General features: G+C 33.0%; 1 protein-coding gene across 3 annotated transcripts; it reads left to right on the forward strand.

Moving 5' to 3' along the window:
- Positions 1–8,140: 8,140 nt before the first annotated feature.
- LOC138181840 (mucin-2) lies at positions 8,141–13,493 on the forward strand. 3 transcript variants are annotated; one of them, XM_069117147.1, is made up of 4 exons: positions 8,141–8,178; positions 9,029–9,232; positions 9,787–11,750; positions 12,180–13,493. In XM_069117147.1, the coding sequence occupies exons 1-3, from the start codon at positions 8,161–8,163 to the stop codon at positions 11,746–11,748; spliced, it is 2,184 nt and encodes a 727-aa protein (XP_068973248.1). In that variant the 5' UTR covers positions 8,141–8,160; the 3' UTR covers positions 11,749–11,750; positions 12,180–13,493. The 3 variants fall into 3 exon arrangements, with proteins under 3 accessions (XP_068973248.1, XP_068973250.1, XP_068973249.1); XM_069117149.1 differs by having other exon boundaries at positions 9,922–11,750; XM_069117148.1 differs by lacking the exon at positions 8,141–8,178 and adding an exon at positions 8,440–8,552.
- The last annotated feature ends 2,572 nt before the right edge of the window (positions 13,494–16,065 follow it).

Genomic DNA, 16,065 nt, shown 5'->3' on the forward strand with positions numbered 1-16,065 from the left:
AATGTATGTTATTCATACAATTCCATTATATTCTAACTTTCCCTTTCCGAAATTTTCAGTAAACTTGCGATTGATAAATACTGATTAATATCATTGCGTAACAGTTAGCGTCGCCGTTCATCTCTTTTGTATACTTTCTTAACTGAATTCTTAATAATTGCTTTTTACGAAAATTACTATTTAATAATTATCCATCTATCGATATATTTCGATCTATTTCAACACAAAAGTATCTCAGTACTTAATTTGACCATTCAGATTTTGCTCGTTACAATTTTTAATTAAATAATAATAATTAAATACAATTTTTTAACAACAAGCTTAATAACTTATTGAAGAGTATAAAAGACTATAAAAGAGGACTATAGTCTAGAAGAAGTCTAGAAAACTATAAAAATTTGACATTGTCAAAATAAATCCATAGATACCAGAGAGGATTATATTTACTATCGTTTAGTAGAGAATTTAGTAATAGAACTTAATAATAAAAATTAACTTTTCATATGAATAATCTTTCTTATTCCCTAAGGATCAAATTTTACTTCTGTTAATCAAATTTTACTTCAGTGAAAATGGACATGAAATCCTTCTAGATAAAACACAGTACAATGTCTTTGCTTGAGTACACTAAATTACACTGATAACTCGTCGAGAAATAAGAAATGAAGTTACACGTGTATTTAGCATTCGTATCTCGCATAGATAAGTGTAATTGCTGTGAGTTTGCTAATGAGTTTGCTACTGACAGCAGGTTATTTTCTATTGGTGTTTTACAGTGGTTAAACGCACGCGGAAGGCTCTTCCGTAAAAAGAAATTAGGAAAATAAGGAAGCCAGCGTCTTTTTGATGTGTAAGCATCATTACATCATCAAAGATGTGTGCTGTCCGATTACTACGTTTTCACTGATCTGCTCATAAATAGCACGTGCGCAACCTTTTCGAAATGGGAATTGGATCGATCAAAATCTTGAGAGGTGCAACGAAATGATGCAATACATAGTTATTGATACAATTGCGTGTCTAAATAGTATTATTCAGAGTATAAATTGCCATAAATTCCATTTTAGCGGTAGGCAAGGCAGTTTACGCAATAGATCTGATGTTTGCACGTGATCGATAATCTTTAAAATGCATAAAAATGAATTTAATTTCTGTTAGGCAGGTATAAACAAACCTTTTATGTGATTTGCAAGCTTGATAATCAATATAGTCACGGTACAAGACAACGAAGACAGACCAGAAGAACCGAACAATGATCAGGAAATAGCAATCCAACGGTAGGGAACGTGTACTTCTTTGTAGATAAATTCGCTTTTGCGGTAAAAGTTGAATGCAACTACTTCAGTGAAAGTGATTGAAAATGAAAGGATCTGGTTAAAGTATTAAATCAAACTGCTCCAAGTTTATATATGGAAAGTAGTTGGTAACAATACTGTTTTCTAAGTTAAATTCTGAAATACAATTGCGAAAATCGATTGAATGATTTATATACGAGCCAAAATTGTGAAACTTTGCAAGTGATAAATATTTCTTCCAGATTATCGTGAAAAAATCGTGTAGGTAAATTGAATTCAATGGTCTCCCTTTACAGTGATACTTTAAAGAATTAATATAAATTTAAAGAAACATAATTCTCTAGTAGAATTTTAATACGATAGTAATATATGTAATAGGAAAGTTGACATATTTTGATTGTCATCTAGTGAACGTGACAAACAATTATTTAAATTATACTATACATATATTCTATTGTCGTTATATATTACTATTTCAATTTACCTTTTTATATGTAATACTCTAATTTTCAAATACATACGTGCGATTAAAACCATCCATTAAAGATTTTACAACTACCGCACCCGCAACGTGTTAGGAAAAGTTGCATACTAACTTTATAGAGCGCTGTTTTACCGGTGGAAGATTAACGAAACAATTAAATTGTTTCCTACTTTCTGCACTGACGACGCTTTCAGGTTTCAATCACAAACGAGATTCAATTTTCTAAGGCAAAAAATGTAAAAATGATAAATCATACTTCACAAGTGTACTTTTCAATACACAGAATCATAGACAAATATACATTAAAACTTAATATCTGTTTCTATTTGATACAAATATATAAAAGGACATATATGAATGACATATGTCTATCTAGCATATTTATTTTTTTTAGATCACAAATATGTGTAATTTTATCATTAAAATGCAGAAAAATAATAGTAAGTAAGCATAGTTATTGATCAAATATTCATAAATATCAATATTTAGTAATGATGACGATAAGTTAATTCTGAACATTTGAACTCGATTTGAACAATATAAATATATTAATGAAATGTAATTTATGTAATGATTCATGTAAATTTTAAACAATATTAAACATATTATCTGCGCGTTATGCTTACTTATGGTTTAAAATGTATAAATTGAACTCACCATTATAATGCCAAACATTTACAAAGTTAATGTAGTGACGCACGCAACAGTTTGTGAGAAACACGACGAAGGAACACGACGAAATCTGTGAACCTGGTAACAAAAACACAGATTAGATTGTTTAAAAATAATGAGTACTTTCAAATGTTTGTTGCAACACAAAGAATTTTCTTTCGCTTATCATTTTCTATTTTCACTAAAGTAATTAATAATTACGTACGTTCAGAAGCGTCGTTATTGCAAATTCATTTCATAAGGAAATGCATAAAACTATGCGAGTTCACATACTGTTTTATTATGTTTGATTATTTATCTATAATCTACGCCTCGTAAATTTCATGCAACTCTAACCTAAGAACAGTGAAAGATATAAAATCAACAAAGTCACATGCACAAAGTATTTATTTACTTTCAATTAGACTCAATGTAATTCACCTATGCACTTTTAATCCTTTTTATCACTTAAAACACTGAATTATTTATACCGGCATTTACGACGCACGCCATTCAAAGCAAATTCGAATACGACTACTGGAACATTCTACGCACAACCGTTTACTATTCGAGATATATCGAGCGTAGTAGCGCGGGACTTTGTTTATATTCAAATACATATAATTCAAATACAGAAGTAATTAATTGTAAAGTATCAACTAGATTTGCAATGAAAATAGTATTTATTCATGTATAACGAATAAAAATGAGAATAAAGCATCGAGTTAATATTGTCATTAATTTTATATTCATACAAAAGTGATATTTGAAAAAACTTTCGCGCATATAATTAAATACTTTGAAATTTAAATAAATTCCGAAAAAATTCAGAACTTAAGATTTGCAGTTAAGATAGACCAAAATTTAGATTAAAATTAAATCGAAAGATGCACTGTGCTTCTTTTTTATTTGTAGTATTTCAAATCGACAAAAATTTAAGAATATTTTCTATACTTGTTTTTTTAAATATTTAAATAAAATCGGAAATATTTCTATAACGATAATCCAATAATGATAGAATTATATGAATATTTTCACCGTTATTCATTATTACCATACATATTAAACATATCTTGTACATACATGTCTTGTATGCACATCAACTCACTATAAATCATTCATTATGCTTTCAATACCTATAACAGATAAAAAAGTAATGAATGCTCGCAAACAGTGAAGAGATATAGAGCTTTATCACGCGACACAAGACAAACTTGTAAAGACACACAGTATCTCAAGCAACTTCTTCCGTTCCATTTAAACTCGACCTAAGAACGATGCCCATTTCCTTCTCGATTGTCTGACAGAGGTTTTAAAATAAAACTTGACATAATTCAGCGTTACAAGTGTTGTTGGCGTTAATATATATTTCCGTCAATCATATATTAGACGTGCCGTTAGTAACCTTCTAGATTCTAAAGAGTCATTACGTACAGTATATCACAATTAAAAAGATATTTTGGAAGATAATTTACGATGATTTAAAGTAAGAAGAAATTTTACTTTTATTACATATACATACCAATGTTCGCAGTAATAGGATCATATAAAGTCAAGCTTCTTTAATATATTCAGTAAATCGCACTGGGCAAGAATATTAAATGCAACATGATTCTGATTCAAGTTATTGAAAAATTATTTAAAAACTTAGATATATTGCAGATACTAAGAATATACAGGGTAATTGGTAATTGGTGGTACAAGCGGAAAGGGGGTGATTCTACGCGAAAAAAGAAGTCGAAAATATAGAATAAAAATTTTTTGTTTGAGGCTTTGTTTTTGAAAAAATCGACTTTGAATTTTCGCTCGGTACGCGTGCACTTTATCACGTCTCGTTATAACGGATCTCACTGTAGATCGTTGTCTCGATGGAAAAATTAAAAAAAAAAATTAGAAAGAAAAAATTTTTATTCTATATTTTCGACTTCTTCTTTCGCGTAGAATCACCCCCTTTCTTCTTGTACCACCAGTTGCCATCCACCCTGTATATCTTATTATTCATACAAAATATTTAATCATACAAAATAAAACTATAAATTTATATATTTGAAACGAAAATATATTATACTTACGTTTTGTAGAAAATATTTTTTATCTTATTTATTAAATATTTTATAAATTTATGTATATATATATATATATATAACATATAATTCTTAAACTCACGTACCTATACATGTGTATACATACAGCACTTACACAAGATTTTATCTTTCTTTCATAAAATGAAAATAGTTCACATTACCAGCTAGTAGTCCTTTTACGTCTAAACAGTAATATAACATAGTCAAGGTATTACATGTCATCAATGAGTCATTACTTATGTACTCAATATTCTATTGCGAATAATAAAATATGTATCTAGGGTGAGATATTACTTCACCTATATTTATTGACTGTAATTGTAATTTGTTTATCCGAGAAATTTTAAAGTTAATCTAAAATAAACGATCATTTTCTTCATAAATAAATTATATAATTATAATTTCATTCAATTATACATATAGACGTAACAATTTTCCTTCTATCAATAGCTGACGTTATATTATTATATGCGTTTTATTTACTTTGATCAAACTTATTTACTTGATTTTTTGATTTTTTTATTTACTTTGATTTTTTTTTACTTTACTTGATTTACTTTGATTTAATTTGTGAAATGCAAATTATTTCCATGTTAAAAGGATTCTTATTCATTATCATTGTTTCATAAGTTTCCTATAAGAAATTACTTTAATTATCACCTACGCGAATAAAAGACGGTAGAATTTGAAATTCATTTTCAGTATTACGAAACACTAAAAACAGAATACCATTGTTCAGTTCTTAGAGCAAGAATGTCAGTTGTTTCACAGGTAATGATGTAGGCGTGTCCACAAAACATACTCACGGCAATGTGCGGTCTGTGGTTGCGTTACAATTAACACTGTACTCTAACTTCTTCCGGTAAGTTAGATTGCATGTCTTTAAGTGTATCTCGATTCAGATTCTCCCACTCCTGACATTTAAAGTGACCGTGCTGTAATTAACACGATCAACGAAATTTCGTAATAAGTACTGCACTATTATATAACGTTATACTGGCATTAACCCTGGTACAATTTCGAGTTCTAGTTAGTACACAATAGACGTTATAGAAGAAAAATTCTGACAAGCTCGTTAACATTTTTACAACCGCTTGAATTTATTTTCTTCGTTTTCGATCACGGAATATTAATTATATTAATATCAATATCAAACACAAATTTTTCAGCAATTTAAAACTAACTGTTTAATAGCATTTTTAGAATGTTCTAAAACTCACATTATTACCAAACAAGTATTATACAAAATAATCAAGAAATATCGCTCAGTATCAGAAAACATACATGTTACTCCGTAACAGAAAAAGATAATGTAACAATGGTGCATCTTATATGAAACTTAAATGTAATATTGCTTCATGTGATCAGAATCGAATCTTCGCATTCTCAGCAATCAGAAAGGGAGATCAAAGATTTCATAGGCATGGGCATTTCATAGGCATTGCGAGAAAGGATTAATATCTCCATGCAAAAGGAAGACAAAAAGTGAAACTGAAGCGTCATTTCCTCCATTAGCAATTAAACAGAAACAAAGATAAATATCCTAGCAAGTAAAATGGAAATGCAGAATTGACAAGAGTAAAAATTTCGCTGCGAGGACGAAAGGGTACTGAACAATTAATATTTTTGCAAGTAACAGTACATTACGCGTTAATATGTGTACTTAGAGACATCAGAATCGCAAATGCGAAGTTGAGCAATGCAACTATCTTAAAATTTCGAATAACAATGACTCGGAACTACGACGGGGAAAATACAATGACAATCTGCGAGAGACTGAACAACAAGGGGCCAAGATGGAGATATACAACCGATAGGTCCACGATGTGGCATATCAAGGTGGCATCAAAAAAGAAAAGAGACTCTGTACGAAACTTGGAGGAAATTGCATGATGTAATAATTGTCCTGTGGGAGTGTCTAGAATAGAATTCGAATACCACAATACGAGTGTTGCACACTATGGGAACTATTGTTACAGATTTTACAGTCTACTGCTGTTCTTGCTTGGCCGCGAACTCCCACGTGGCTTTCACTCATGTCCCCGCGATTCCAAAAGTTCTTCGCGTTCTATTCTGTCGTCGCCGTTTCCTTTTCGTCTCTGTACCACCACCTGCTAGGAAACTTCCGCTCTTTCTCGTTGACGGTTTACGCGCACTTTCATCGTGATCGACACGAACCTACGAGTTTTTGTTTCATTCTTCTTTTCCTTCGAAGATTTATTGTTTCCTAAGAAAATTTCTGTTACATTACGTATAATTAATATAGAAAGAGATTCCTGAATAAGGCGTATAATGTATTTTTTTAGTTAAGTGATCGAATTAGTAGAAGATCAGTAGAATTATCATGAATTTTTTATTTACTTTGTAAATATAAAAAGAGGTAAGTCCCTCGAGAGCCACTATAACTATCAATTGAGATATAGCTACGTTGTTTGTCCCTTTTTCTAATTTTTAGTTTTTATTTGCCAATTAGATATTTTAATATCTCATTCAAACGTATTTTGTTTGATTTTATGATTGAAGAACTTTCTGAAAAAAAAGTTATAGGTCTATGATAAATATATATATGTTAAGTGTATTTTTTATGTAAATAGTTAAGAACCATTATAATTATCAATTCGAATGTAGCTAATATTGAAAAATTAGAACTGAAACTCTGTTTCACGGGCTCCTTTACCCAAAAGGTACCTCAGTTGTAAAATAATTTGAGATGCATGATAAAGAAGAAGGTTCACTAAAATGTTATTAATAATATTTGTAGATTTTATGAATGATATATTTTTACAAGGTGAGTAGTAGAGAAGTTTAGGTGGAGTTATATACAATGAACATAATTGCGTCTGAAAACTTATAAGCCATTGTTGTAGAGACATTTACAATGATTTACGCTATATTTATTGCTACGAGATATTGGACATTAGTTTACAAAGTGAAAGAGCATAGAGAAGTGGAAGGCATGGAGAAAATAGATTTAAACTGTGTGAACAAATATAAGCTCTGTCTATAAGTTAATTGAATGTAAAACATGGGAAATTAAAATGTAGGTAATAAATTGTAAATCGTAAAATGTAATTTCGCGTTGAAATATTTTTTAAAGGGAAAAGTAGATTTTAAGATCACTAGAATGTTATTTCTAATTTTATGTTAATTGTAACTCTATATTTAATACTAAAATTAAATTTACAAATTCCTGTTGTTCTTATCGTATTTTACCAACATCCATAGTAAAATTAGCCTTACCGATCGTCATGTCTTTTTTGCAAAAACATCCCAAAAGTGTGTTTTTATTATCAATAATTAATAAAGAAATAATTTTCTTCGTAGCCAGAAGATTCGATCGTGAAGAGATTGAATTTCCAGTTCTTAATCTCCAATTAAATAGAACTACATATAAAAGTAAGAGCCCAATGCCAAGTGAATGAAAGTTACGTAATTTCCAATTCCGAAGTCAAGAATGCTCGATTAGCGCGTGTTATTCAATATTACACCTTTCCGTAACAAACGTTTAGGGGTCATCAAGGTTGAATGCGTTGCTAGAGAGCAGTCCATGGTGAAAAGGGTGGTGGTTGTATACTGTGCCACTCTATATATAACGGCAGTCGGCACCCCACACGATATTAAGAACGTTCACCGCATCTGCGGTAACATGGTTTCCAGTTACAAGGTACTTACTCCTCGAAACACTCACGACTTGCCGATCAGTGTGGCAACGTGTTCACTATATCAGGCTATCGATTGATTATTATCAAACAATTACCAACGCTAATTACAAATCAGCGAAATTTAATTACGATGCGAAACCCTGGATATATTATTCATTGTGGATTCTCGGTGATTGTGAATATCGCAGTGCATCGTTTCACTATCTAGTGCACAGTTTTCATAGTTCGTCGCAAGTGACATCTCTTTAAATAAATTTCATTTATAGCGTTTGCATTCAGTGAAAAGTGTTCTGGTGTAAATTCTTTGTTTATCTAGTTCAACTTCGCGACTTTATGATTTCATTTTTATCTATCCTGAATTACTAGACTGCAGACGGTTAGGCAAATTTACAGTTGCTTTTATGCAAATTTATGAACACAGCTAAAGAGATAGGAACTAAATAAAAATTTGTTCTTTAGTGGATATTTCATATATTTTTGTATCTTATATGCAATCTGTGTATTTTTACATTTTTCATTGTTTTACAAATGCATAAACATCCGCAGTCTGCTTTAGAAATTTAAAAATTCTATGAAATAGATGATCTCGGATTTTAATGACGCATTTAAAATTGCACGACAAGTAATCAAGACAATACCTGCTGCTGTGCATAAAACAATTAGAACTCTTTAATTGTACTTATGCATAATCTAATGCTTCTAATAAATCGTCGATTTTTAATATTTTGTAATATCAGAATATATTTATTTCTCACACATAACAATATGCGCTTAGGTTTGAAATAAGTTAATAGTGAATACGTTAATATAAAATATTCAACTAATTAATCATCTTTAACTCTCTGCCTGTAGAGATCATCACCTCCTGCCGTTAAGATGACGCCATTTCTGATGGCAATTTTCTGTCTGGCTACCGCAGGCTGCTCGAACGTCACGGATCAGCAAACATCTGAGACACATCACGATCAGCAGGTAGCGATCTTGAAACAGATCAGAAAAGTGAATGAAGACGGTTCTTACACGTATGGTTACGAAGCAGGTGACGGATCCTTCAAGGTAAGATGTATGTAATAGCCATTGCACCGTTTAATGCGAAAGGCATGTAATGGGCGTTCTGCGTTCTTAATACTTGTACAAACAATTTATCGTTGTATGTTACGCGTCCCGTATCTTAAGTACTTCTCTGGAAAGAAGATATAACGTTTACACAAGCAAATTATTATACATCGTTAAATTTTCAATACTAATAGCATTTATTTTCTAATTGCCGGACGTAAAAAATATAGTTTCTTTGAATAATTTCAATACTTTATTTATAGAATTCTCTTGAAACATTGGAAATGCAGTAAATAGAATAGGTTAGATGTATTGAATAGAAAACTTGAAAATGCATGACGCACATTGATAATCAGAAGTAATGCTAATTATTTTATATTATACTATGATACTTAAAAAAATGAAGAAATCTAGTTATAATAGAACAAATATAAAAAAAAAATCAAATAATATAATATAATATTCGAAAATTCTTTTTAACTTTTACTTGTGAAATATTTCCAAAAAAACTTCAGTCAACGGTAATTTTTCTGAACGCAAGAAATTATTGTCAGGTCGAGAGTCGTGACGTTCTAGGCAACATCAAGGGTACGTTCGGTTTCGTCGACGCGGACGGCGAAATAAAAAGGGTGTCGTACTCTTCCTCTAACGGAACAGGATTTAAAGCAACCACCGTGTCGCCATTGCAGGAACACGTGTCCGTCGTACAGAGCATTCCGCGTATAAATCGCACCACCACAACCAAGAAGCCAAGCGTCGTTTATCCATCGTCTACCGAGGCGTCCACAAAATCATCGGTGGTTCAGTCGATACCGCGAAATAGGAAAACAACGACGACTTCAACAACTACAACTACAACCACTACGGAGCAACCGAAGACTATATTTGGCCATTATTTAAAAGGAACCGGAAAAAGTAGACCGCGTTTCGTGATCAATGGCCAACAAAGGCCATTGGTAATAGAAGAAGAAATCACAGAGGACGAAGATTCGCAGATAAATCGACCAAGTACGGAGGACAAGACTTCCACGTATAGAAAAATCATTTTTGCTAAACGACCGGTCGAGCAAAATCTGCGACCAATCTCTGACGACTTCGTAGAAAAGGAAGACGATGGTAAAGTAACGAGTGGAAATAATTTAAGAAGACAGTTGCAAGAAGAGACTACGAAACCTAACCCGATCGTAGAAGGCAGTAGCGACGACCATTCCGACGTTTATGGCGGATCTTTGTCCACGACTCGACCTTTGTTCACCACAACTACGCCACCAAGGGTTCTGCAACGCGTTTCACCTAATCGAATCGAAAGACCAAAAGTTTACGTTAATCGGGAGAACCTTGCGCCATCGAGGTTCGAAAACGTAAACGTAAAATACGATAATACCAGAGTTTACGAAGCTGAGACGAAGGCGCCTCAAGAGGAACGTACTCAGCCTCAACCGGTTTTGATTCGAGGCCCAGCGCGAGTGCCCGAAAACCGCGAATATCTGCGACAAAGTACCGAACCTATATTTGTTAGACAACAGCCTGAACAATTTCTACGTGAACTACCAGGAGGAAGAATCCTAGTTCCTTCTCAACAGAACATCGAAGAAGACCCCGCTTACAGACCACTTTCTATCAACAGGATTTTATTACGCCCTCTGCCGAGTCAACAGCCGCTATACTCGACAACCACGGATGCAAATATTCATTACCTAACGGAGAATCCTCTTCCAGAGCAAGAGGAAGAGCCAAGAGTCGCTATGGCGCCAGGGTACATGCGTCCAAGACCTTTTCCACGGCCTGTAATCTTTCAAGAACCTGAACCAAGACCCAGGCCTGTTTTGAGACCCGTTGCGCCAGCGATCACTCACGCAATGGATGAAAGAGAGTACCAAACGACTCCTGAATATTCTTACAGAGGCAGTACCATCGCTCTACCTCCAGAACCTCCAAATCCAATTAATACACCTCTAAGCAGACGCGACTTCCAATTATTGTTAAGAAGATTGCTCGTCAGTCAGTACGGCGTCCAAGCTCTTTCTTATCCGAAAAGCTACCTAGAAGACGCCTTGTACGATCAACAGCCGTATCCTTCTTATCAGCCAGGCTATCAATCTACTGCACCACGACCGGATATCGGTTACGATCAGCAAATTCCTCTTCAATATGGAGATCGTGTGCCTGTAAGACGGCCTGTGTATACCAGGGCTTTGAATCCTGTTTATCAACCTCAACAGTACGAGGATTACAGCGATGGAAGGTACACAAAGAGGGTCTATAGGCAAAAGTTCTACACGCAAGAAGTAGCTGATGACGGAGAGGAAATATTGCCTGCTCCTATCAGAGAAGCTTTGTTGTTAAGGATGTTGCAGCTGGCAATTAACGCCGAAAGACCTCCCATGGTTTCTTCTCCGGTTATGACGACCACGACGCCAGCTTCGAGGTACAGAAAGACTGGACCAGTTAGGAGTGTACAGATCATCACTGACGAAGATGAGGAAGAGAAAGAGGCGATGAAGAAGAAAATGTAACGGTTAGATACTTTTGATAACTTTCTAAAGTTTGATAGAATTTATTTCTTTGACGCGATGGAATGATAATTAGGCTGCGGATATAATGTAAATCCGTATTCTTATGAACGCATTTGAAGAAATGGAATCTATGCAGACATTTGTTTCGTCTACTAAATATTAGAATCAGTATACTATCTTGAATGTCTTATGCATTTTTTGCACATTACTGTATCTTCTGTATATTCTGAAATTTCCCACGAATGCATCAAAAATCCACAGTCTAATGGTAATAGTAGAGATAAAATCAAAAGAAGTTTAAATTTATAGTACACTTATGGTACAAGAGAAATAGTGTTAAAGAATTCTGTAGAACTTTCTACATACTCGATTCGTTCTCAAACTTATTGCTAATACTCTATTTATGTTCTTTTTATGAAATTATATTTCAGACCCGTTCCGATTCAATAGGAGAAGCGTGACAAGTTGCAAGGTTACCACTTCCTCGCCAATTAATCTTTTTTTCTCGAATGAACAGTCAATAATTTTGAAGCAAGAGTGGTTACAGTCTTAATTACAATAGCTGCGACAGAGCTGGGTGGGAGATCATCGTTTTCTTTAATGAAGAGCTCTGTACAAAAGAGCGTGAGAATAAAGGAAAAACAACGTCGATAGGCACAATACTGGCGACACAGTTTTCACGGAACAAACTGGAATCGTCAGCGAAACGAATCGACTTCTCGGAAAGGGAAATGTCCCACGTGTGTTCGTCCAATGATTTTCCGCACGACAACTTTCAACTATCTCGCAACGCTCATTTCCTTTCGAGTCGGATCGTCGCTACTTTTAAGTCGCCTCGACACTAATGCAATTAGACGAACGTATATATGGTCAGCCCGATACACTCGACGATTACGTTGATCTTGCATATACTTGCATTATACTCACTACATTTCACCCTGTGTGTCACGTTGAATTATAGCATAGACCTTCCAAAGACGAACAGGTAGCATTACCAGCAGAGCACTGAGCAGGAAGTATTCTAATTTAGCTCAATGGTGATTGCGTACGTTCGATATCACTGTGAGTGTGAATTTATTAGATATAAATTACAAGATTTTGGGAGTTTATTAGTAACGCTAACAAATTTATATTCGATACCGTGTATGATATTTAAAAAGGTTTTCCCTTTTATTCAAACAAGGAAAATATTCTAGCTTTTAATTTATCTCCTGGAAGTCCGTTGCTTTGCTTTTTATCAAATTATCATTTTTGACTATTGTCTACAATGCTTTTCTTTAATTTCATTAAAAAATTGTATTGTAGTTTCGAAGTCTATCTACGGATAAGGGGGGGTTACGCGAATAAACAGATGTAAATAACAATACTAGTTCCATGTTTGCTTGAAAGTGTACTAATTGAAGAAAATGACGTGAAACTCGTGCTGCATGTTTTTTACTTAAAAATTTAAGTTATCAATGATTCAGTGATCAATAACGCTTCAAAATATATAAATTCAATAAATTGTAATACTTGTACATACTACTATATGAACTAGAATAGTACTTATAAAACATAAAATGATCTATTAAGATACAAGTAATATTAAATTATTGATAAATCAAAATAATGAACATTCTCTTTAATATTAGAATTGATTTTAACAATATTGACCATAATATTGAACGTACAGGAATCACCAAACAGTATCATCCTTTAGCCTTCGTATTGTAAATATAATGTTATACAAAGCTAGTGTAATATACGTATCGAAATAAAACGAGTTAGATGGTAGATGGAATGGTGTGAGAATTCATTTCACAAGCCTCTGAGAGCCAGCGCACCAGGAAAGAATAATAACGTGTCTACCTGTTGGTAATTAGCATCACGGATTGCGACACTTTGCTGTCGGATACGAGAACTAGTATTTGTTAGACGGTCGCATTGCTGGTACGATGGCCACACGTCGGGGGTGTACATCATGGGATTTTGCACGTAGTTTCCACGTACTCTGTACTCTCTTGCTTCTTACCAAATCTCCGGATGGAGACATGTTACAACTCCGGGAAAGTTTCAGTGTATGGAAAAAATTCCTCTCTAGAAGTTGATGAAATGATCTCCGTTTAGGGTAAGAGTGGCAGCAAAAGTTCAATCTTCTAAGAGGAATATCGTGTGGTAAATTGTGGCATAATATGACAATTGCAAAGGGGTTCTTTAATTTTGTATAACGATGATTTTTATTACAAATATTTGTAAACAGGTGAATCTTTTAAAACGAGTGAGATTATCATTGTATCGCGGTTATCTGCAGAAAAATAAAGGTATTTAAAAAGCGGTTAGAAATTAAATAAAATACTTAATAAAATCATTAATATTCTTACGATGCATACTAAAAATCAAATTAATAATAAGCAAAATTTTTAATATTTTGGTAGAGAAACACGTTGGTGAATAGTATCGTTTCTGAGATGAATACTAGATATGAAATTAGACATCGAGATAAACCAATAATTAGATTTAAAAAATTAAGAATTTTGTAATTACCATAAAATTACTGAAATTGAACGTTTCATGAGTCTTTCCTTTACTCTTCAAGCATGCCTTCTCTTTAACAACACTTTCTCGTTTAAGACAAAAATGTAATTTCCAGTTATAGCCATACATATAATTTCATTTACTATGTATAAAAGTGTTATTGACGTTTGAATTCAATTTCTACAACTACCACTTTTAATACTTTTATTAAAACAATAATAACACATTACGATTGGAAGCAACTTTCGACTTATTAACAATCATTACTTTGGCATTGAAAAGCACGAACACATGTACATCAAAGACTTTCTTCGTTACAGAGATATTCTTAACAAACGTACCCATGCATGAACTCGGAAAAGTTTCACTTCATTACTCTCGAACGTTCGCGAGCATTCGACAAATATCGTAAAATTGTTACAGCTATGATTACAATAACGGGCCATTTATTCAGAAATAGAACGGAAACGGATAGTTTAGCAGTGTGTAATAGAGGAAAGAATTTTTTTCATGCGGCTGCAGGCAACCTTTCGATTTTTCTGCGGCGTGGCAACCGGATGCACACGTGAAAGGTTGTCGTTAAGAGACAGAAATATTCGCCAACTGGACGGTGTACCTATGCTTTGTAAGCTGCAACTTCCGGTATCCTGTGAACAGTGCCAATAGCGCGTGTACGGTTTAGCACAGATCACGTAGGAACAGCTCGTTTCTTAAAACCGTCTAATTAGACCGACCGTTCCTTTCATCGACTTTCCTCTTCACTGGTGATGGAAAGTTGCAATGGATAGGGTAGTTCATTGTCTTGTCATGTATGTATATACGATACATAGATGTCTGCACGATCAGCAAAGGAATACGGGACAAAGAAGAAGAAAGGAGAGTTCGCAGGGATCAGATACGATCTTGATAAGTCCTCGAGTTCAGCTAACAATCGTGTAATAAAATATCAAGAGAGAGTGTACGAGCCATATTCTGCGAAGGATTTTACTTTTGACGCTTTACGTACATATTAGAACTTATCACAGTAATGTAAAAACGAATCACAGAAACGAAAAGTCAAATACAGTTAATTGAAAGGATATCTGTGAATTGTGTGATTTATTCAATATTAAAGCATTGTGGAAATATGATATCTGAAATTTGTTTTCTATTAAGTTTCTTTCTAAGATCCATAAGATTTTGTAATTTGTATTGAACGACTAAATACTATGTTATAATGAAATATTAATATATGAATTTTTTAAAATATCAAAGTAATCGATAAAGTAATGCCAAGTTGTTTAGGAATTGTTAAATAAATTAAGAACAAACAATGTGACGTAACATTTATTAAATATTGAATTTAATGTAATACTCTTAAGTGACTTATTTAAAGTTATTAAATTGTGTGTGACGCACACACGAAAACATCTACAAAACTTATTTTAACAATAGGGAAACTTAATGAATTAATAATGTGATTTATCTTGAGAACATTAATTATTATTTGTAAAAATAAATCAAAATCGAGTCTACTAAAAATTTTAACGTCAGTATAACGTTAATAAGATCATTAAGATCAGTATCTTAAATAGAGGAATGAAGATACAAGAACAAACAGTAACGACTATAAAATAAAAAGGAACATAGTATACAATATTTTCCCAATAAAATAATTTACAATTGAACTGTCTTTAACGGTAAATTATATTCCTATTTAATCAAACGTTACAAATCTTAATAACATTAATCCATAATTCCAAGTAACTTAAAAAATATACAACTTGTTTACATGCTATATACAATTCTTAGTAACATTTATCT

Source organism: Bombus flavifrons, chromosome 7 (genome assembly GCF_040668555.2).
Source record: "Bombus flavifrons isolate JBK064 chromosome 7, iyBomFlav1_principal, whole genome shotgun sequence".
Classification (NCBI taxonomy): Eukaryota; Metazoa; Arthropoda; class Insecta; order Hymenoptera; family Apidae; genus Bombus; species Bombus flavifrons.